Here is a 22,701-nt window from a genome sequence, read left to right on the forward strand (position 1 = left end):
TAAGGTGAAAATTTTTTTTTTCCTTTTCTCTTTTTCTTTCTTTTTCTCTTTCTCTTTCTTTTTCTTTTTCTTTCTTTCCTTTTTCTTTTCTTTCCTCTCTTCTTCTTCTTCTTCTTCCTTCCCCCTCCCCCTTCCCCATTACCTCTGCCACCCATCTCCAGTACCTCCGCCAGCACAACCTCTCTTTTTTTTTTTTTTTCTTTTCTCCTCTACCCCCCTCCCTCTCCCTCCCCCGCTACCCCTTTCCTCCCCTCTCCCCCGCCACCCCTCCACTCCCTTCCCCGTTTCTCCCTCCTTGGGCCGCCACCCCTCCCACTCCCTCCCTCGCCCACCATCTCTTTCCTACCCTCTGCCCCTTCCCTCTCTCCACCGCCACCCTCTCTGCCCCTTCCCGCTTCTCACCTTCCCTCTGCCCCTTTCTTTTTTTCACATTTTCCCTCTCCCTCTCCTTCCGTCTCATCTCCTTGCTCTTGTCGGCAGATGAAGCAGCGAAATGAAATTTTTTTTTTTGGGCAATTTTCCTTCTCCCCCCTCCTCCCCTTTCCCCGCCACCCTCACCCTCTCCCGTGCGATCTGGTCTAGCGACCAGATTGGCTAGAGGGGAAGGGGAAGGGTGGTGGGGGAGGAGTGGGAGAGACGCAGAGAGAAAAAAAAAGACAGAGGGGAGGATGGCAGGGGAGGAAGAGGGGGAGAGGGAAAAAGGGCAAAAAAAAAAATCGGCACCGGAAGAGGTGATCGGCGCCGGAACCGGCGGCAGAGGTGGTGCCCGGCGACGAAGATGGTTGTGGGTTGGGGGGGGAGGAAGAAGAAGAAGAAAAGGGAAAGGGAATTTTTTTTTTTTTGTGTTTTGGATATTTTAAGTGTGTAGGTAAAAAATTTTGAGAAGTTTTTTGGGGTTCCTGTAGCAAAAGTTGTTAAAAAACTAGTAAGTAAAAAACTTGTCCAAAAACCTGGCTTCCAAACAGGCCCCTTATGAATTACATGATTATAATCGTTACTTACTAAATAACAAAAATAGCAGCACATACGAAACAACAATCGTAGCTAAGTGATCAAGGACTCAGGTACATTTTGCTTAGAACATGGTCCACAATTCCATATTAATTGGAATACCGTTGAAACAAAATTATATATTAATTCTTATAACTAAGGTGCAGTTTGTGAGAAGTTAATTATATTCGTGGGCTTAACCGGTCTCTAAAATTTGGTCTTAGACTAACTTAAGTTTTCCGGGCTCTCTAGTCCATCAAACCTAAAACCAATTGTGAGCCATGGTATAGTACTAAAATCTAAAACCACTATATATATATATATATATCTGTAATCAAAATTTCTCTCGTCTTCAATTCAAATTTGGCCACGAAAACTATTGGATATTGTCTCCTCTGCGTCGGAGCTATCTTCTTCTTCCCCGAGGCATCACCATTTTTTGGTTCTTGACCAATCATTAGTCATCAAGCATAATCAGAAGTTCAGAATTCCGCCGAACTACTTTCTTCTCTTCCACTAGCCGGTACAATGTACAATTTGGTGGCTTTGAGTGTGCGTGCGCGTGCTCGTCGTCGTTTAATAGTTTAAAATTTTAGGAGCTCTTCAGAAGGCTTAGTATGTAAGGTCACATTTTGATTTCATAGTAGATGACCACGTCAAACCATTTGTTATATGAATTTTCACTTGTAAACCCTAGCTCCTTTAGAAGGATTAAATTTTTTTTAATGAACGCTAGAAAAAGGCCTAATTTTGGGGATTCTTTATGTTTTTGCCTTTATAATAGAAGCATGCATTTAAGTTGGATATATGATTCTCGTGGCTGGTTTAATCTTCGTTTATCAGTACTTAAAAGAACATTTAAGTTGTCTGGTCAATGATTTTATGCAAATACTTTTGAAATTTCGATTTTTTGACATGAGAATTTGATTTTTGCATGCAAATGTTGGATACACTGAGCATAATTTGTTGCCATTAATTCACAGGTGCATAGGTTTACAGTTTCTCTAAGAGCTACTAGTTATGGCATAGGATCATGTAGTTGCAGTGAAAGATGCCATTAATGAATCATCTCAATTTGTTTTGTCAGTGACATTTTGGCCAAAAAGAAGAAAAATAAGAAGAACAAGAAAACATAAGAAGAAATAGAAGAAGGATACAATTCAAATGGATGAAGTTGAGCAGCTTGGTACAACTGATAAGCAACCTAGGCCTGCCCAAGGATCATATGACAATTCTGGTCATGTTGTGATTCAAATGTATCATGTTTAGGGAGATCTTCTGCCACTATTGGATGACCTTGAAGATAGATGCAAAGACCTTTTTGAGCAGCTTGGTATGACTAATGAGCAACCTAGGCCTGCCTAAGGATCAGATGGCAATTCTGGTCATCTTGTGGTTCAAATGTACCATGTTCAGAGAGATCTTCTCCACTATTGGATGACCATGAAAATAGATGCAAAGATCTTTTTGATAAGGATGAAAAGTTATAGAAACCTAAGGCCTGTTTGGAAGTGAGTTTTTTGGCCAAGTTTTTTAGCTACAAATTTTTTAACAACTTTAGCTACAGGAACCCAAAAAAACTTATCAAATTTTTTAACCTACACATTTCAAAATATCTAATACACAAAAAACTTCTATCTTTCTTCTTCTTTCTCCCCCACCCCATCCACCATACCTTCATCGCCGGCCACCATCTCCGCCGCCGTTTCCGGCGCCGGCTTTCCCAAATTTTTTTTTCCTTCCTTTCTCCCTCCCCTCTCCCCCTTTCCTCCCTGGCCAAACTCCCCCAACCTATGCAGTAGCAGCAGTTACTTACCTCCTACTCTGATTTTTCTTTCTCCCTCCAGTCACGCCAACGCTACGACTGACGGGAGAACAGGGGAACAGGAAGGGGGTGGCGGGAAACGGGAAACGGGAAGGGGAACAGGGGAGAGGGTGGCGGGGCAGAGGAGGTGGCAGGGGGAGAAGGTGACAGGGCAGCGGGGGAAGGCGAAGGGGCAGGACAGAGGGGCTAGCGGGGCAGCGGGGGAAGGGCTGGCGGGGGGAGGGAGTGGCGGGGCAGAGGGGAGGGGGAAGGGGCAGAGAGGCTGGCGGGGGGAGGGAGTGGCGGGGCAGAGGGAGTGGCGTGCAGAGGGGAGGGGGAAGAGGCAGAGAGGCTGGCGGGGGAAATGCAGAGGAGACGACAAGGGGAAAGGGAGGGGTGGCGGGAGGGGGAAGGAAGAAGAAGAAGAATAAGAAGAAAAAAGAGAGGAAAGAAAATAAAAAGGAAAAAAAGAAAAAAAAAAAGAAAAGGAAAAAAAAATTCACCTTACAAAAACATTTACAAAATTTTTTATCTTACAAAAACTTCTACAAAAAAGTTTTTCACCTTACAAAAACTTCTAAATTTTTTCAAAAACTTCTACAGTGCACTACAGTAAAGTTTTAGACAAAATCCAAAAAACTCAAGTTCCAAACAGACCCCTAGTTTATGTGACCAAACCACGTACCAAACTATTTAATTCTCGAGTCTATATTGTTCTTAAGGCAATTTCAATTTTAGAAATCATTATTATAGATTCATTCTTTATTATGATTTTAAATCTCAATATAGTAGTAGTTAGGATGAATTCATGTCATTTGCATTGTATATTTGGAAAGTAAAAGATCATTTCCACATTAAATTTCAAGTGTTATTCAAGTCAATTCCATCGCAGCTGTAAATCTCGGATTGAATCCTACTGTAAATTAAAAGAACAAGAAAAAAATTATCGAGTAAATAGATATTTGAGTCACAAATTAAAAAATAAAGGTATGTGTGTGTGTGATGATGATGTTTTAAGATATTCTTCCTCTGCTATTAATATATTTTACTAGAAATAAAATATACATAGAAGAATGTTAATTTTCATGAAGACACAATGAACCAATTGATACCACTTGTCACGGGTTGCTTGTTTTTCTATAATCCAACATACCGTGTTGCACTAGCAAACGTTCAAAATTTAAGTTATGAAAGGTGATACGTTCCTCGATCAACACGTTTCGAGACACGTAGCACGTTTGCCCAAGGATCTAGCGAGGATGTCCAACGCTTGGAGTTGCGGGGTCTAAAACCAAACGGACAACACGATTTGATTCAAGACGGTAGACGACACTCCGATGAAGGTGAATACTCCAGGGGAATAGGTCGGTAGAACAATCTAGGACAGGACGCAAGACTGCTCAAAACCCTTGCCAAAGCAAGTAAAGGGGTCGAATCTCTCTCTCAAGAAGAATCGAAAATATGCAAAACTTTATTGATAAAACGACTACCTTAAACCTTACAAAGCAAGCCTATTTATAGGCTAAAGTGACTAAAACCCTAAAGGCTAGGAAAAGGAAAAAGTCGGCCCATGTTTTTGGAACAAGATGGGCCGGCCCATGCTCTTACTTAATCATTAACTAATTGCTAACTAATTGATGGGGCCTAAGGCCTTATTCGCTTGGTGGCCCGCTTGACTCTTCGTGGACTTGGATCATGGTGTAAACGACTCGATTGTCTCTCTCCAAGCCCTCAATATCTTAGTGAACTCCATGTTGGTCTTGAACGTTCCTTGAATTGCTTAGCCCGTGCACATGTGACTGGGCCTAATGGTACTTGAACTGGGTCATTGGTGGGCCAAGGTCCGTGCACACATCAGTCCCCTCCTCTTAAGAAGGATTTGTCCTCAAATCTAGATGGGGATGGAAGATACTAACAAGAGTTAGTAGTATGACAACTCAAATCGATAGTGCGTTTGGAAGTCAGCCACGTTGGGAACAAATGAAAGGTCACGAGCCAAGTTAAATGTCGTTTGGTCAGCTTCATTAGGCTCTCAAACAAGGACATGCGCCAAGATAGGAAAGAGCTTGTGTAAGGCTCGCGAAACTTCCAGGTAGCAATCCAAAGCGCTCTAATCATCCTTCGGCCATGCATTGTTATAGTGTCACCATTCTCATGCACAAGATAAGGATCTTCAGAATGATGCTCATGGGAGCAAGAGAAATTCCAAATCGGGTTTGTCAAGGTGGTATGACTCGTCCCTGATTGTTGCTGATTTGGCACAACTTGCCTATTTGGAGGTGAAACATTGAACCAATCGGGTTGCACTTCCCTAGAAGTACGAACCAGTGATGTAAGACCAACGTTCGGATCTTTATTGACACATTTGTGGGTATCACCCGACAAAAGTGGCAGCAATGAAGTGAGACGCACTCCATATGAATCATATGAATTTGTGCAAGTTGGAGTTGGTGAAGTAAGCTCGTGGTGACCAGCTTTTGGACATGTGAAGAAGCACGAACATGCTCCACTTTCAGCAGGAATAAGCACGAAATCGGGTTGCAAGTCCTTAACCATAGTTGGAAAATTTTGGACAGCATTACAACCTACAAAAACAAAATAACCTTCAACTTGAAGCAATTCGGAAATCGGGTAAAGAACTAATGGTACATTATTAACTAGATGGTAAGAAGGTGTAGAGCAAGATGGAAATGAGAAAACTCCCTTTGACACTTCAATATTCCTTCTACCAATTGATTCAACTTGAGATGCCAGTGCTAGTCCTTTACACTTCTCTTTAACACCTACATGAGAGCGACAAGAGTTAGTGCTAGTATCATGCTCAAAATAAGGCAAAGGTGAGGAATAAACCATAGGTAGAGAACAAGCAGTAGAATCTGAAATTTCCCTTTTAAGACGAGCTCGAATCAATCCTCCAATGGTGTGGACGGGTTTGAGTTGACATGGTTCCATGAATTGAGACCAAAGAGATTTAGCTCCTAGAAGACAAACTCCATGGAAACTCGCAAAGTGTCCAAGTGACATGGGAATGGAACATGCCATGACCAACTCTACTTGACTTTGTTTAATCTGCACAAAAGAAGAGGTACTAAACAAAACACATGTTAGCTTGTTAGCAAACAACACGTCCAGACTTTCAACTTTTGCGAACATAGCCAACTCCTCCTCTTTACTCATCAATAAGGCCAAACTATTCTTGCCTTTTCCCACTCCATTTGTCTCGGACCATTGTCCATTCATTGCACTTGAGTTCGGATTATGTTCATGGCTTAGTTGCATCTCATTCATAGAGGGCTCTTCAATCGACGAGGGACTAGGATGAATATTTCCTTTGTTACCACCAGTCGACACATGATTAAGTTGCTCCAAGTGGGAATCCCATACTTGGCTAAGTCTTTCCATCATAGAATCAATCAATGCATTAGTCCGACTTCGGAATTTATCCTTTGATTCACGAAGCTTTGACTCAATTCGAGAATTCTCAAACTCCTCGTCTTGATTGTCAAGACACTTCTTAGATGCACCTCGTTTGCTTGAAGTTGACCTCGATTTAGATGCTCTACGCAGACTTCTTTGGTCCTTCTCACACTCATCACAATTTTGTTTATACCTTTCATATACACACAAAGCACGGTGGCGTTGCATCTCCTCCCGGAGTGAATGATACCCATGTTGTGAACTGGATTGCATGGAACTAGAGTACTTGTGAGTAGGCATCTTGAGACCCCTCCTCTTGAAAGGCTCATTCTCCAAGAATTCTTGGTTGTATCGGTAAGATGCAACTTCTCTAGGCATGAGTGCGTGACCTGCCAAAATGGTAAGCAAAGAAAAGGAGATTTCTCACGTCACACAAGCTCACGTGTATGTGCTCATCCCTCGTGTATCTCTCGAAGCGTTCTAATGGACTTACCAAATACCTTTACCTGTTGGATTAGGTAGTTGAGAAATGCTGCTCAAGTCCAACAACCGTTACCAACCTTTCCACAAGTGTAACCACAAGAATGTAGGAGAAAAAGTAGGAAAGTGTTCCTAAAATCTAGGAGAAAATATAGGAGCAAATGTAGGAGAAAATGTAGGAAAGTTTCCTAAAATCTAGGAAGAGAATATAGGAGATTTTCCTAAAGTGGATGAGAGAATATAGGAGAGTTTCCTAAAGTGGATGAGAGAATATAGGAAAGGTCCCAAAAATTAATGAGAGAATTTGAGGAGAGTTTCCTAAAAAATGGATGAGAAAATTTAGGAAAGTTTCCAAAAAAATAGATGAGAGAGTTTTAGGAAAATTTCCTAAAAATGGATGAATGGATGAGAGAATTTAGGAAAGTTTCCAAAAAAATGGATGAGAGAGTTTTAGGAAAATTTCCAAAAAAAAATGGATGAGAGAATTTAGGAAAGTTTCCTAAAAATGGATGAGAGAATTTAGGAAAGTTTCCAAAAAAAAATGGATGAGAGAGTTTGGGAAAGTTTCCTAAAAAGGTAGGAAAGAGAGTGTCCAAGTGAGTACAAAGAGTTATCCAAGTGCTTTACTTAGTTTCTTAATTGATTTTGGAAACAAGTTAGTTTTTGGAAACCTTTTGAAAATCCTTTACCTCTTGAACAACTTTTGGTAACCTTCTTGAAACAACTTTTGGTAATCTTCTTGAAACAACTTTTGGTAACCTTCTTGAAACAACCTTTGGTAATCTTCTTGAAACAACGTTTGGTAACTTCCAAATTCTATTCCAAGAAAGATTGCACAAATCAGATTTGGTTCCCTATTCAAAACAATTCGGTTGCCCCTTTCTTTCCTTTCCCTTTTTTTTTTTTCTTGCCAACCGATTCCTTTTTTCTTTCTTTTTTTTTCGTTTTTGTTTTCTATTTTTTTTTTCTTGACTACAACTATCAACCACGACACAAAACAAGGAAGTCCACAAATAATAACTACCAAGAACTCCAAGATCTTTCAAGAACTTCCAAGGAAGTTGTCAGGAACTTCAGAAATTTCAAGATTGTGGTCAAGAATTCAAGAAGCTCAAGACTATTGTAAGTTCTCTTCAAGATTCACAAAATTCCAACAAGTTTTGCCAAAAATCCAGATTTGAAAACCAAGTAAATAAGTTGGATAACACAAACAACAAGGCTGGACAGATTTGTATTCGGATGAACAGTAACTATGAACAGTGTTGGTGAACAGTGTCTCTTTTTTTTGTTTTTTTTTTTTTTGAACAAGGCAGCGGAAAGTACTAAGAATTCTACGACACAACTACAAAAAATATGGATATAACGAAAGATACCTCTACCAAAGCTCTGAAGCCAACTGATACGTTCCTCGATCAACACGTTTCGAGACACGTAGCACGTTTGCCCAAGGATCTAGCGAGGATGTCCAACGCTTGGAGTTGCGGGGTCTAAAACCAAACGGACAACACGATTTGATTCAAGACGGTAGACGACACTCCGATGAAGGTGAATACTCCAGGGGAATAGGTCGGTAGAACAATCTAGGACAGGACGCAAGACTGCTCAAAACCCTTGCCAAAGCAAGTAAAGGGGTCGAATCTCTCTCTCAAGAAGAATCGAAAATATGCAAAACTTTATTGATAAAACGACTACCTTAAACCTTACAAAGCAAGCCTATTTATAGGCTAAAGTGACTAAAACCCTAAAGGCTAGGAAAAGGAAAAAGTCGGCCCATGTTTTTGGAACAAGATGGGCCGGCCCATGCTCTTACTTAATCATTAACTAATTGCTAACTAATTGATGGGGCCTAAGGCCTTATTCGCTTGGTGGCCCGCTTGACTCTTCGTGGACTTGGATCATGGTGTAAACGACTCGATTGTCTCTCTCCAAGCCCTCAATATCTTAGTGAACTCCATGTTGGTCTTGAACGTTCCTTGAATTGCTTAGCCCGTGCACATGTGACTGGGCCCAATGGTACTTGAACTGGGTCATTGGTGGGCCAAGGTCCGTGCACACATCAAAAGGTTGGCTAGTTCAGCCTGAATGCTAAACGTGCGGAAGCGTAAAAGTTATAGACAAAAGTAGAAAGTAATGGAGGTAAAGGAAAGTTTCTTTATTGCACCTGAGAACTTTGGTACAAAGGTTGTCATAAATGGAAAGAGCTTGCCCTATTTATAGGCAAATCAAGAAACTATACACAACTCTAAAGAATTTTACAAAACGTACACCTAAGATTGGTCTATAAAAGTCTCTACACTAATCTACTATTATCTACAAGGCTCTAGGCCATTCTACAAGACTCTTAAATAGCCTAGAACGTTTCGTAAGCTTCTAACATATACTATATGCTTCCAGCATCATATTGTGTAGTTTCCATGCCTTAGTCAAACCAACAAGGGTTGACACTTAGAAGGGGAAATAAGGTGTGGGTCTACTACCAGTATTAGTTTTTCTGTCAGGACTACTATGTACAGTGTGCATGGTTTGGCCAACCGGGCATGGTCGCATGCGGTTGCGCGCGGACAATGTGCGATCCATGCCATCCTTCCCCATTCGAACAAGGCATCGACCCTATGTCTTAACTAGCCTCATATGCTCATATGAGGTCTTCAAATTGTCACAATTTTTTGGTCGATTCCCAACTAATCTCCGCATCGGGTAGCTCATGTCAATGCACCAAGTACTCCTTTGATGGTACGCAATTTCTGTGTCCAATGGTACGGTCGGCCATGATCTTCTCCACAATCTTGTCGTGCTCATCCCTCATACCTGCAGGTGCTCTTGCTGACACGTTCATTGACGGATCGTGCGGATTTTGATAAAACTGTGAGGATCCGAATTTTTTCTTGCTTTTAATTCTATTTTTTGGCTTATTTAATTATTTATTCACCCGTTTTCTCCGAATAATTTATTTCAACCATTTTAAAATCATTTACATGGAATACTGTCCCACTTATATTTTAAAACGTCCCGTTAGTAAATTTAATTTTTCGGAGGCTCGTTTATTAAGAAATAGTGAATACATGTTTTTCGAGACAATATTTGAATCGAGAGTGCAATAATTCTAGCGAATTAAGAATGAGTAATAATAGACTAAGAAAAGTTAATTGATGGATTAGAGGTGAGTGAGTTAAAAATTTAAACTTATACCGCGAATGCGTTGAAAGATTCCCGAAAGTCGCGCCTGTACAAACTAATTGGAGATTTGAGAAATTAATATTTGTGAGGACTCAAATTTTTATTTCAAAAATAGTTATTTTTAGGATTATTTACCCTAGTATTAGTGAGTTATATTATCGTTACAAGAATTTCTTTTGAGTTTCGTTTTATCGCGCGCGAATCGGAAGTTCGCTTATTTCGCGTCAAAACGGTTAAGTGGAGATTTAAGAAACTAATACTAGACTACTAAGAGTGAATAATTATAATGTTAAAGGAAGTACATTAGAGGTTTAATGCACAAGTGAAACAAACCCGAGAGAAAATGGATACGAAACGAGCGCGCGTAAGTACTATTCATAGTTGACTTTTGCACAAAATTTTAACCACAAAACACTTAAACTTCCAAGGGAAGCTTTATTCATCAGCCACACTCTCTCTCCTCACCTCCATACCCGACCAAACCAGCCAAGGAAGAAGAAGAGAAAGCTCTTCATCATTCTTGCTTCATTCTTGCACAATTTCACTCCAAAATCTTCACTCAACTTCCTTATCACCTAGAGATTAACTTAAGCTTGGTGGAAGACTTCATCTTGGCGGTTTTCTTGAAGCTTTTGTGATCAAAATTTCTGATTCTTCAAGGGTTCAAGAGGTATACACCTCAACTCATCCAATTTTTCATTTCTTGGCTTTAATGAGTTTCATTCTTGGTTTGAAGCTTGTAGCTTCCTTGTTGTTGTTATTATTTGGATTGAATTGGTTGAAGTGGGCTCTATAAACTTCCACCTTGGTTATATAAGGACTGCCATGACGTTAAAATGGGTGTTAGTGTGTTTGTGATGAGTGTTAAGGTTAGAAATTGAAAGAAAGATCGAAGGAAATTGTGTAGGAATGCTGGCCGAATCTGTCCTATTTTTGCCGTGCCTTTATTTCAAATTTTTGATACTCAAATTACTGTGAAACTGATGTATATATGTTGTATATGGTGTGTAGAAAGTTTCTACCAAAAATCATTTGAATTGGTTGAGCAAAATTTGAAGTTTCGAAATGTAAAGAAATCTGGAAATGTGTTCTGGCAGCTTGAACAGTGTCTCTTTGATCGAACATATCTCTTTGAACAGATATCGAAATCGAGTGCCGTTTGTGGCATTTGAAACTAGACAATTGTAGCTTTTCAACGGTATAAAATTCACCTTCTAATTCGAAATGAGTGAGCTGTAGTGATTCGGCAAAATTGCTGTCTTGTTCTGGTAGTCTATCCTAGAGAAAGGTAGAAGCTACACTTTGTGGTTCTATTTGCCCTCACTTATGAACTGATTTTGAAAATGACTTGTTCTGATAAAATGTAGAGTTTTGAGTCTATTTTCTAACGCCACTAACTATTCTCAATTCCAAGTTGTATAGAGCAACATATGATTCAATTTCCAAACTGCAACAAAACTGAAAAATCCTTCTTTTTGCTGGCCGACTAGTTTAGTTGTTTGTGAAATGTTTTATTTTGAAATTTTGATGTTAACCAACTATAAATTGCTTATGAAATTTTTCTTGGACCTTGGTTTCACAAATGAACCAAAATGGGACTGATTTCATGGTGCAAAGTGTTTGAAAAGGAAAAGAAAGCAAGAAGACATATTTGCTTTGGGAATTTCTTGGACTTTGGTAGTTTTGTTAACTATCTTCCCGTACGAGTTTTTACGTGAAATTTGATAGAGGAGTAGTCTTCCTATGGAAGTCGAATTGTACCGAATTTGGTGATATTCTAAGACCATTTCGATACCCAAATGATGTGCCAAAGTTGTTCTTCAAATCTGAAAAATTTACTGAACTGTCTTAAATTTTGGCCAACTTGAGCTGCTATATTTTGGCACTCAAAACTCCGAATTTAGTTTCGTTTGTTGTGTTTGAAACCTTGATTGAAATTCTCATTGTGTTACAAATTTCAGAAACTAGTTCACTTTTTGTGAATTTTGCCGAATTTCCAAAGTTTGCCGAAAAACAAGACTAAAATTGTCTTGTATGCTTATATCAGCCACTTTGAGCTGAAATTTGAATGTCTTTCGTTTAGGATCTTGTAAAAGTGTCTTCTAGAAACTTTTAGTACTTTGAACTAAGATTTTAACGGTATAAAGTTTTCCAATTTTGGACCTATTGAGTGCAAGTTCTGATTTTTCTAAGTTGACGTGCAAAAACTGAAATTTTCCGATTCGATGGGAAATGAGTTTTTGGAAACTCTTTCCTATCCTTTGATATTGATTGACTGTTTTAAAGTTGATTTCATGAAGGAAATCAGTTTTTCTTGTGTTATTATACCCCACTTTTAAGTCTTGATTTACGAGTAATTAAGACTCTTTTTCATGATATTTTCTTAGTATTGTACAAGTATACAATTTTCCTTGTTAACAAGGAGTTTATAAGTGATAGTGTGTGATAATAAATTATTATTTGCTCCGCCGCTCAAGAGGACCTTCAAAAGGAACTCGAAGCGGACACCGAAAAGTTGTTTGAGGACTTACTCTCTATTTTGATTGGTGAGTGTCAAGTGCATGACTTGTTGCAATAATGTGAATTGCACCTTATGGTTTGAATGATTGATAATTGTTGAGTCGAGTGTGTACTTTATCGCACTCGTACTCCTTTAACTGATTGAAATAATGAATTGTTCATGACTGAACTGTAATTGATTGACTGAACTGAAATTGATTGACTGAATGTCGTTGGAGTGAATCTCCTCGACCCATAACTGAATTGAATTAAACTGTGGGGACGCCCAAATCTCAATTGGCCGACCTTGCGACTCGAGCCAGCAAGGGCTTGGTCGAGGAGTTTGGTGAACCATGAGATAACTGTAAGATTGATCTATTGAGAGATCTTACTTGGCCTACTCGCGTAGTAGTGTCTTTTATTGAAGTGTGGGCCCGGTGCGGTATATGGTGGACGGAACTGTGACGTAAATGGAGTTCTACGGACGTAAATGCCGATCCAATTGACGGAGTGTTATCGCGGGAAGGTATTCGATCGAGATTTGACGAAGCAAGTGGAATTTAGCTCCTGAGAGCTCCTGTATCCTCATTGAATGTGTTTAATTGAAAGTCGTGAACTGCCTGAATGTTACAGCTTTAATTCTTGTTTAAATGCCCTTGCTACTTGAACTATATGTTTTGCATGTTTTCTTGGCCTCACGAGCATCCGCTCACCCCGTTAGATTTGTTTTTCTTAACAGGAGCTGAACTGGAAGGGATTATGGAAAAACCTATTTGATGGCTCTTTTGCCTAAAATTTTGGAATGTATTTGTTTAGACATCCTTTTAGGAAGTTGTATATTTTGGAAAGTGAATGTATTTTGAACTTGTGGTGTAAGATTGGATATTTATATATAGAAGCGACTCCTCTTTCTTTCTTCGTCTTGTCTTATTAGTTAGGGTAAAATACACTAAACCCCTTTGTAGTTTGAGTTATTGTCATAAAAACTGCTCATTGTTTAAAAACACACATTGAACCTCCTTACACTATGGACTAATCTGGAATTTGGATGAAAAAGATCCAAATTAACGGAGAGTAAGTCACACTCGCCTAATACGTGAGTAAAATTGATCACGTTGATTTTTCTGCATAAAAACTGATTTCTTCTTCCAATTATACCCTCCTTCTTTTCTTTCTTTTTTTCACTTTCTTTTGCTTTCCTTCTCCCAAAATCAAAAGGTTGCTTTTTATTCTTTTTCCTTTTCTTTCGTTTCATCTCCTTCCTTCTCCCGCAATCAAAACAGAGACAGCAGATGCACAAAAACACCAACCCCCTCACAACCACGACCACTGTGACCATTCTTTCTCCTTCTTATATTTATCTTCTGTTGCAGCATCAGGGGATTCTTAAGAAAGTTCATGTCAAACTTTGGCTTCTTCTCCAATAGAAATCTCCTTACAGCAACACCTTTAATCTCTTAAGTAATTACCCTTAACCCATTCTTTGGTAACAAGATTTGATGCCATCACCATTGCCATCGTAGTCACCAATTGATACATAAGGTGGGCAGAAATCCAGATGGATTTGAGATATGAATCAAGGCAGCCTCACAATTTTTCTTTTAATCCATGCAAATATCTGACTTTTTGTGTGTAATTGGTGTCATATAACCATTTTACTGGTTCAAAGGACTGCTTTTATATAGTAATTTGTTGGTTTTGCTTTGTTTTTTGACTGAAATTTATAGTTTTGCCTATCACTGTTCATGCCTATGTTTGTTACTCTTTGCTTGTTTTTGGTCAAATATGATTCATAATCATGATCTACGCTGAAATTGGATTTGAGGGTGTAATTTTTGTTAAATTCCACCACTGGTGGTAGCTACTAGCGGCGCTGCTTCTACTATCGCTGCCGCAAGATCTGTAAATGATAATAATAGATAAGGAAGAAGAGAAATTTTGAAAATTTTCACCTTGACTCATAAAGTCTGTTTGTAAACCCACAAAGACGATGATAGATGTGGCGACAGCGGTAGCAAAATAATGAAAGCTGCTTTATCGCCGGAGAAGATGAAGAATGTTTTGAAATTTTAGTTTGGCCCCTTAATTTTTTCCTTAGACAATTCAAGATTCATGAATTTAGATGAAATCTGAGACCCAATGGTGCTGAAGATGATGATGAAGGTAATGACCACGAGAATTATAGTGACGGTGACGATGTCGGTGATGGCAAGGTGACAATTGCTGGACTGAAGAAAGGAAGAAAATGAGAAGAAAATGGAAGGGAAAGGAAAACAGAAAAAGGAAAAAAAAAAAGAACAAAAAGAAAGGCGATGGGTTCTGAAATCTGAACATCATCTGGTTGGAGAAGACAACAAATTTTTAGAATTTGTTGAATTAACCCCTGAATTTTACTTTTTTCTTAAATGAAGCAAGAAAGTTTTTAAAATTTTAAGTAAAACCCGAACTAACTTTTGGTATAGTTTGAAAACAAGGTTAATATAGGAATTTTATATTATTTCATCAAATTGGATGATTTCCGTCCGTTGGCCAAATTAATCCAAACCATGAGGGGGCTCTTTGGGAGTTTTTAAACAATGAGGAGGTTTTATGATAATAACCCAAACCACAAGGGGGTTTAGTGTATTCTATCCTATTAGTTATTATGGTATTAAGTTTGAACGGGAATTGTACTGAATCCTGACAAGAGTTGGGCAGACGTCTCGCCGATACCCTTTGGTTCGCCTTAGGGAGAAGGGGGGATGTCACAAAAACGGCTTGAGTAGGCTGATATGAAAGATCGGATGGAGTTAGGACAAGGTCTTGGGCAACTCCACCTTGTACACTACGTTGCCAATCTTCTTAAGCATAGTAAACGCCCTCTCATATTAACGCATAGGACCGTTGTGCACTCCGCGGATACGTCCGTATTAATAAAGTTTCATATCTGCTAACTGTCAACATTACAAGCATGAGCAAAGACTATGCCTGTCAACGGGTCGGGTCCGGGCTAGAATTCATTATTCCGGACCCGGACCCGGCATACCAAATCGGATCCGGATTCAACCCGTTTACCCGACGGGTCTTCTACTTTATGTTTCGGTTCCGGATCCGGATCCGACGGGTCTCAGATTCGGGTTCGAGTTTACCAGAAAAAAATTATGAAAATTTACAATTTCTAATAAAAATGAGAAGAAATATATTTATACACTAATTTCTAACTAATACAAAAAAAAATCAAATAAGAAAATAAATCAAATTGACTTTACTCAAATATATCGCCCTAATCAAATTATATTGATAAATATACATATTTTAAATTATTAATCCATTTATATCCGGATCCGGGTCTAATACGGGTCGGAATACTATATTCCGTATCCGACCCATTTTTTTATTTGACAAAACGGATCCGAATCCGGGTTTGGATAACGGAATTAAATCCCTACCCATACCCGCAATAATTTCACGAATCCGGGCTGGGTCCGGGTCGTTGACAGGCCTAGCAAAGACTCATCAATTCTATATAAAAAATGCACCATCACACTGAAAATTAATCTATTTCTCATCATGGAATGTACTTAAAGTATAAGAACTAATTATATAAATTACTCCTTCCGTCCCATTGAAAGTGTCATGTTTACCATTTTGGTCTGTCCCAAATATTTGTCACTTGCCAAAAATGGATATGAACTTATTAATAATTTTCAATACTTACCCCTATCTCACTTGACTAAAAAGTACCCAGAAAGTCTTCTACCAAGACTTGCAACTTTGTTGTTCAATTGATTGATATGGACACACCAACCATTTTGAAATGATTGTCTTCCCGTGTCTTCACACTCTAATTCAAACTAGAATAAGTCATGTGAACCAATAAAACAGTTTTGATTTCATAGTAGATGATCATGTCAAACCATTTTTCATATGAATTTTCACTTGTAAACCCTAGCTCCTTTAGAAAGATTAATTTTTTTTTCAAATAAACGCTAGGAAAGGCCTAATTTGGGGATATTCTTTATGTTTGTGCCTTTATAATAGAATGATGCATTTAAGTTGGATATATGATGCTCGTGGCTGGTTTAATCTTCGTTCATCTGTACTTAAAAAGAACATTTAAATTGTCTGGTCAATGATTTTATGCAAATACTTTTGAAGTTGCGATTTTTTGATATGAGAATTTGATTTTTGCGTGCGGACGTTGGATACCTTGAGCTTAATTTGTCACCATTAATTCACAGGTACATAGGTTTTCGGTTTCTCTAAGAGCTATTAGTTATGGCAAAGGATCATGTAATTGCAGTAAAAGATGCTGTTCACAGGCTTCAACTTTCTCTTCTAGAAGGCATTCAGGATGAGAACAAATTATTTGCAGCTGGTTCAGTGATGTCACAAAGTGACTATCAAGATGTGGTTACAGAGAGATCCATAACTAATTTGTGTGGTTACCCTCTCTGTGGCAATTCTTTGCCTTTGGAAAGGCCAAGAAAAGGCAGATATCGGATTTCACTCAAGGAACATAAAGTTTATGATCTTCATGAAACGTACATGTACTGCTCCACAAATTGTGTGGTGAATAGTCGGGCTTTTGTAGCTAGTCTGCAGGAGGAGAGATCTTCAACTTTAAACCCGGTGAAACTGAACGAAATTTTGAGGCTATTTGAGGGATTAAGTTTGGAAGAGTCCAGTGGTGGTTTTGGAAAGAACAGCGATTTAGAGTTGTCAAAGTTGAGGATTCAAGAAATGACTGACACAGGGTCTGGGGAAGTGTCTCTTGAGGAGTGGATTGGACCTTCAAATGCTATTGAAGGCTATGTTCCTCTGAAAGACTCTTGCTCCAACATCCAACAGGCAAGAAACCTTGAAAAAGGTAAAAGATGCAGGCATTCAACGTATCATAATATTAATCTTTTCAAGGATTTAGCCAATAAACTAAATTCATACTACTGTTGCTTTGTCTTTTCTGGGATTATCCTCTTGTAGATCAGTCTATGCTAATTGATTGATATGAGCTGTAAATGCTCATTGCAGGGTGTAAGTCTGAGCATGCTCATATCCAGCAGATAAAAGACAATTTTTTTAATGACGTGGACTTCACAAGTACTTTAATTATTCAAGATGAGTATAGTATGTCGAAATCTCCAGATCCGGCAAGGAGTATCTCTGGTCATAAAACTGATAAGCAGAAAGGAAAAATGAAGCACAAAGACATGAAAGATGATGAATCCACCGAATTAGAAGGGCGAGTTGTTTCTGAGGGAAATAAAATTGAAAAGAAAAATTTGGATAAGGCACCAAGGAAACCTGCCATTAAAGACAATCTAGGAGACAGTCTAGGTGACTTATCAAATGATATCGATGAGAAGCTTGTCATTTCAGACTCGTTTTCTGGTCCTGGCCGGAATGATCTAAATAAGAACATGAGTGAAGCAGCTTCAGAATTTCAAGCTGAAAAGGCATCTAGTTCTACTGCCAACATGCTAAAGCCTTCTTTAAAATCAACAAAGGGAAAGAGGGGAACTCGTTCTGTCACTTGGGCTGATGAGAAAGTTGATGGTAATGGCAGCAAAAGCCTTTGTGACTTATCAAATGATATCGATGAGAAGCTTGTCATTTCAGACTCGTTTTCTGGTCCTGGCGGGAATGATCTAAATAAGAACACGAGTGAAGCAGCTTCAGAATTTCAAGCTGAAAAGGCATCTAGTTCTACTGCCAACATGCTAAAGCCTTCTTTAAAATCAACAAAGGGAAAGGGGGGAACTCGTTCTGTCACTTGGGCTGATGAGAAAGTTGATGGTAATGGCAGCAAAAGCCTTTGTGAGTTTCGAGAATTAGAGGACACAAAAAATATTTTCAGCCAACCTGGTTCTGCAGTTATGGAAGTAAATGAGGATCCATATAGGTTTGCATCAGCTGAAGTGTGTGCAAGAGCGCTCAGCGAAGCAGCAGAGGCTGTTGTATCTGGAGATGCTGATACTTCTGATGCAGGTAAAGGGATATTGCTTACTTGTCTAGTCTAAGAATACAGTCAAGTTTAGATAGTTGAGTACGTTTATAAATGAAATTGTGTTCTATTGCATTTCATTATGTAACAGTGGCTGAAGCTGGAATTATTGTATTACCTCCTCATCCAGAAGTGCATGGAACTGAAGCTCAAGTGGAAGTTGATATGCCTGATTCCGAAACAAATGTTTTAAAATGGCCAATGAAATCAGGCTTATCAAACTCTGATCTGTTGGACCCCAATGATTCTTGGTATGATACGCCACCAGAGGGGTTCAGTTTGAATGTAAGTTTGTCTTTTGAGTCATTGCTTTCTCTTTTTTTTTTTGTCATTTTTCTTCACATGCATGAATTTGTTAAGTTAAAAAATCTAAAATTTAATTTCTCCCAGTTATCGCCATTTGCAACAATGTTTATGGCACTATTTGGATGGATATCATCGTCTTCCTTGGCCTATATATATGGACATGATGAAAGCCTTCATGAAGATTATCTGTATATCAATGGGAGGGAGTACCCCCGCAAGATTTTTTCCACTGATGGTCGCTCTCTTGAAATTAAGCAAGCTCTGGCTGGCTGTCTTGCTCGGGCTTTACCAGCGCTTGTTGCCGATCTCCAGCTTCCAATGCCACTATCTACTCTGGAGAAAGAAATGGTAATGATTTAGATTTTGTTACCCATTTCTTCTTCTTCTTCTTTTTTAAGGGGGGGTTGGGTGGAGGGGTGGTTGAAGAGAATTGATGCTCCTTGTTTTCCTTAATATTGGAGTCTATGGAAAATATGCTACAATTGTTGCAACAACTTTAGCCCTAGAAGCTCTGACACCAGTCCTCCTTTTGTATGACCCTTCTCATGTTAAGAAAAGGAAACAGACACTTTTTTCCCTTTGTTTATTTTGGCACCCAGGGTGGTTTTTTTTTTTTTTTTTTTTGTGTGTTGTGGGGGCAGAATGGAAAAAAAGCAGCGCTCTATTTAGAGCCAGTGATTGCTTTTTTCGCACTTAAAGCCACATTGTTGGATTCTTTATGCAACTGGCTGTCTCTTCTAACTGTAAGTCATTCACTGTTGTTTTCTCAGTGAATATCTTTGTGTTAGTTAGACAATCAGAGAACTACAAATCAGTTCTTCTTCATCCTTACTGTGAAACTTTGCATTCATGTCGATAAAGTCCACTTCTGTATGACCATTTTGCGTGCTTCATGAATCCATAAGGCATCTATAGCTGTTGGGTCTGAGAAAGGAGAGATGTGCAGCTAGAGGATGTATTATATAAGATTACCTTGACTCTGGAGTTACAATGGAGCAACTTCATTTTAGAATCTTAGCTGAAGCTCATTCTTTTTCCTTGTGTTAATTGTTGTCTAAACCGTTTTAAAATGTTTTCTGGCTTGACCTTTTGTAAAGAAAACTTGTTTCTATTATCTCCCAAGGTTTTACAGTCGTAGGATTTTGCAAATAAAAGTGAAAACATAGTATGAATGAGGATCTTTTTTTCTGGGTACATAAGTTATAGGAACTGCATGGTTTAGAGGAATTCAGGTGTTGGTTTTAGATGAGCACGTCCTCATTTTTTTCTTAAGGTTTTGATGACTTGAAACAGAAGTTATGTGTCTCTTTTAGGGCTATGCACTTCACTCGCTTCGCACTTCTAGCTGCAGTTTTGCAGGAATGAAATCACAAAATGCAGGAAGCCTCTGTGTGCAATTTGCTTTCTTCTCATCAGACATTGGGTTTTAGACTGATCTTATTCACTCTGCCTATTGGAGGTTAAATAATTAATTTCTATCTAGTCTTTTCGTAATGACCACAATATTATGCATATATTCTCATCGAAGTTTGGGCAATGAATTAATCTAATTATGTCAGAATCTGAAACTTCTTTTATGATGATGGGCTTTTTACTGAGAGAGCTGAACTAAGGTGGCATTAATGTGTTTTTTCCTGTGTTGCTTGACTAGCTGTCTTGCTTTCTTTGGACTGGACCATACTCAGGGCAAGAAAGGAACCAGGCATTATTGTACTTTTTGTTTCCATTCATTTTAATTAAATTGAAGATTGAAAAAGAACCAAGTGTGGGACCTTTTTGTCTTTTGATTTTGTTCTTCCTTTTTAGTAAACTGCTGCTCTTTTGTGTGTGTGTGTGTGTGTGTATACATTATTTATTTATTTATTAGTGCAGGACCATCTACTTGATACAATGTCTTTTATGGATCCACTTCCACCATTCAGGATGAAGCAGTGGCAACTGCTTGTTCTCTTGCTTCTTGATGCTTTATCAGTTTATAGGATTCCTGCACTGACTCCTTACATGACTGGTAGAAGAATTCTGCTTCCAAAGGTGAGATATTTGCATCATATGGTTTTTCTGGTTTTTGACGTGGCACAGATTTATTTTGCTTTCTCACATTTGCGTGCTTATCCTTGTTTCAGCTAATCTGTCAGATAAACAGATTATCTTCTAAATTATGTGCAAGACCCTCATGAAAAGTTTTGGGAGCGAAACATTTTTTTTAAGAATATGTTAAGGAGATGACAACAAAATGCTTGTTTTTCTGGGTAGTCTATGTCTTGTAGCTTTTAAGCCTTGCTTATTGTAAAATGGATCCGTATTGGTTTCTGTTATTGGGGAATATGTCCTTTTAAGCAGTCAAATATTAACATTTACACTTTGTACAAAATTTGGTTAAACTGTGCAGACGAGGAGGTAATTATGCTAAGGAAACAGTGGATGAAATTTTTCTGCTTAAAGTGACACCACCATCATGTCTAGGATATTCTGTTCCTGAAGTCCACTGTTTATCGTTTCCTGAATGGGTATATGGTTGTATATCAAGTCCACTTGTTTTTTTTTTTTAAATCTCTTTTGCAACCTTGAATGTGGTGTATGATGGATTTACTAGCATCTTGGATCTGTAATTTTGTCAAAATGCTCCAAGACCTCTCTTCGAAGCAATTTTGGAATGAGCAACTTTTGGCGGTTCAACATTGCAAGATTCAGAGCTTGTAACTCATAAAAAGTTGTTTGTTATGGTCATAGGTGCTGCAAGGGGCGCAAATAAGTGCAGAAGAATACGAGATTATGAAGGACCTGATTATTCCACTTGGCAGAGTTCCTCAATTTGCAATGCAGTGCGGCGCTTAAATTGTGACTAAATAGCTTCCCTCGACTCCGTCGCCCATTTTGCTCGTCGGGATTCTCTAATGGGGTTGCTGCTGGAAATTTAATGTTCGTACACTTCTTTTTGGTTCTTCCGAGTTGAAATTCCTGTGTCTAGGTAAGATAACCTTACCAGCCCCTCCTTTCCTCCGGATCCCTGAGGCGTCAATTTGAATTGTGAACGAACCTCTTCAATGAGAGACGACAAAAGAAATGGGTGGATTTAAGCTGTTTGAGTTTCCACTTAAAAATCATCCTGTATTGTGTAATTGCAGATGGCACAAGCTTAGCCATGGCGATGACATTAACTAGCGTCAGTGGTCAGCAAAAAGTAACAGATGAAGGAATAATTAGCAGGAGGGTTCCGAAATTACTCCCTTTGAGAAACACATATTTTGGCTTGTCCTCAGTTCATGTATATATATATACCTTTGCTGGGCTCTAAACTTTTGGTGTAAAAAATTTAAAATCAATCCAGCAGCCCCAAATTGGGTATTTGTTTTTCAATTTATATTCAATTACAGACATTTTTTAGTTTCATGTCCTGGAGTCTTAGCCCAGCAGTTGACAATGTAAAGGATATGATATTGAATTCTCTGTTCTTTTTTTTTTTTTCTTTTTTGATCCGATCAGTATTTCTCATACTTTATGTACTCGTATTATAAGACTAAAATAGTACATAATTAAATAAACTTAAAAAAGCACTATCATCATTGTCCCCCCAGATTTATCGTTGAATGTTGACAAAGGGCTTCATTCATGGGCCCCTAGCATGGCTTTAAAAGATGCCCTGCGAGCTGTGAAAGTTACCTTTGATCTGCTCAAGCCTAAATTACAAGTTGAATGATGATAGTTTAGTAGTAACTAAAAATGAATGTCACAATGCGTTTTCTAAATTTGTGTCAAAGTCACGTATGTGTACTTTTATACTGAACATTTATCACTTGGACTTTTGAAGTATGTCGTTTTTGAAAATTGTTGCTAGTAAATTGAAAACTTCTAAATAATTCTTGAAAGGAAACTTCCTTTGAAGTCAACTGGTACCGCATAGATATTGAAATGATACCGGTTTGGATTGCGAGTTTTTTAGGTGGGTGCGTGTATAAAATTTTACTGTAACTTATTGTAAAAATTATATAAAAATTTTTGTGTGTTTGAATAGAGTATTATTTGAAATAATTAATGTAGCACTTTT

The 22,701-nt window shown here is 38.5% G+C and overlaps 1 protein-coding gene across 9 annotated transcripts; it reads left to right on the forward strand.

Moving 5' to 3' along the window:
- The first annotated feature begins 1,333 nt into the window (after window positions 1-1,333).
- On the forward strand, window positions 1,334-22,114 carry LOC113733009 (putative RNA polymerase II subunit B1 CTD phosphatase RPAP2 homolog). 9 transcript variants are annotated; one of them, XR_011840996.1, is made up of 8 exons: window positions 1,334-1,513; window positions 16,588-17,216; window positions 17,378-18,334; window positions 18,442-18,635; window positions 18,741-19,004; window positions 20,524-20,687; window positions 21,387-21,624; window positions 21,782-22,114. XR_011840996.1 is itself a non-coding variant. In XM_072080997.1 (7 exons), exons 2-7 carry the CDS (start codon window positions 16,625-16,627, stop codon window positions 21,489-21,491), a joined length of 2,271 nt encoding a protein of 756 aa, XP_071937098.1. In that variant the 5' UTR covers window positions 1,334-1,513; window positions 16,588-16,624; the 3' UTR covers window positions 21,492-22,114. The 9 variants fall into 9 exon arrangements, 4 of the variants coding, with proteins under 4 accessions (XP_071937098.1, XP_071937101.1, XP_071937099.1 ...); XM_072080997.1 differs by having other exon boundaries at window positions 20,529-20,687; window positions 21,387-22,114; XR_011840995.1 differs by lacking the exon at window positions 1,334-1,513 and having other exon boundaries at window positions 16,570-17,216; window positions 20,529-20,687.
- The last annotated feature ends 587 nt before the right edge of the window (window positions 22,115-22,701 follow it).

The sequence above is a fragment of the Coffea arabica genome, chromosome 2e, assembly GCF_036785885.1.
Source record: "Coffea arabica cultivar ET-39 chromosome 2e, Coffea Arabica ET-39 HiFi, whole genome shotgun sequence".
NCBI classification, from domain to species: Eukaryota; Viridiplantae; Streptophyta; class Magnoliopsida; order Gentianales; family Rubiaceae; genus Coffea; species Coffea arabica.

What these genes read in the sequence shown, in the direction of transcription:
- LOC113733009 (XM_072080997.1), top strand. Translation starts at nt 16,625, where the DNA reads ATGGCAAAGGATCATGTAATTGCAGTAAAAGATGCTGTTCACAGGCTT. An exon ending in GGCAAGAAACCTTGAAAAAG is followed by an intron (nt 17,217 to 17,377) that starts GTAAAAGATGCA and finishes TGCTCATTGCAG; the next exon opens with GGTGTAAGTCTGAGCATGCT. An exon ending in GAAGAATTCTGCTTCCAAAG is followed by an intron (nt 20,688 to 21,386) that starts GTGAGATATTTG and finishes TTATGGTCATAG; the next exon opens with GTGCTGCAAGGGGCGCAAAT.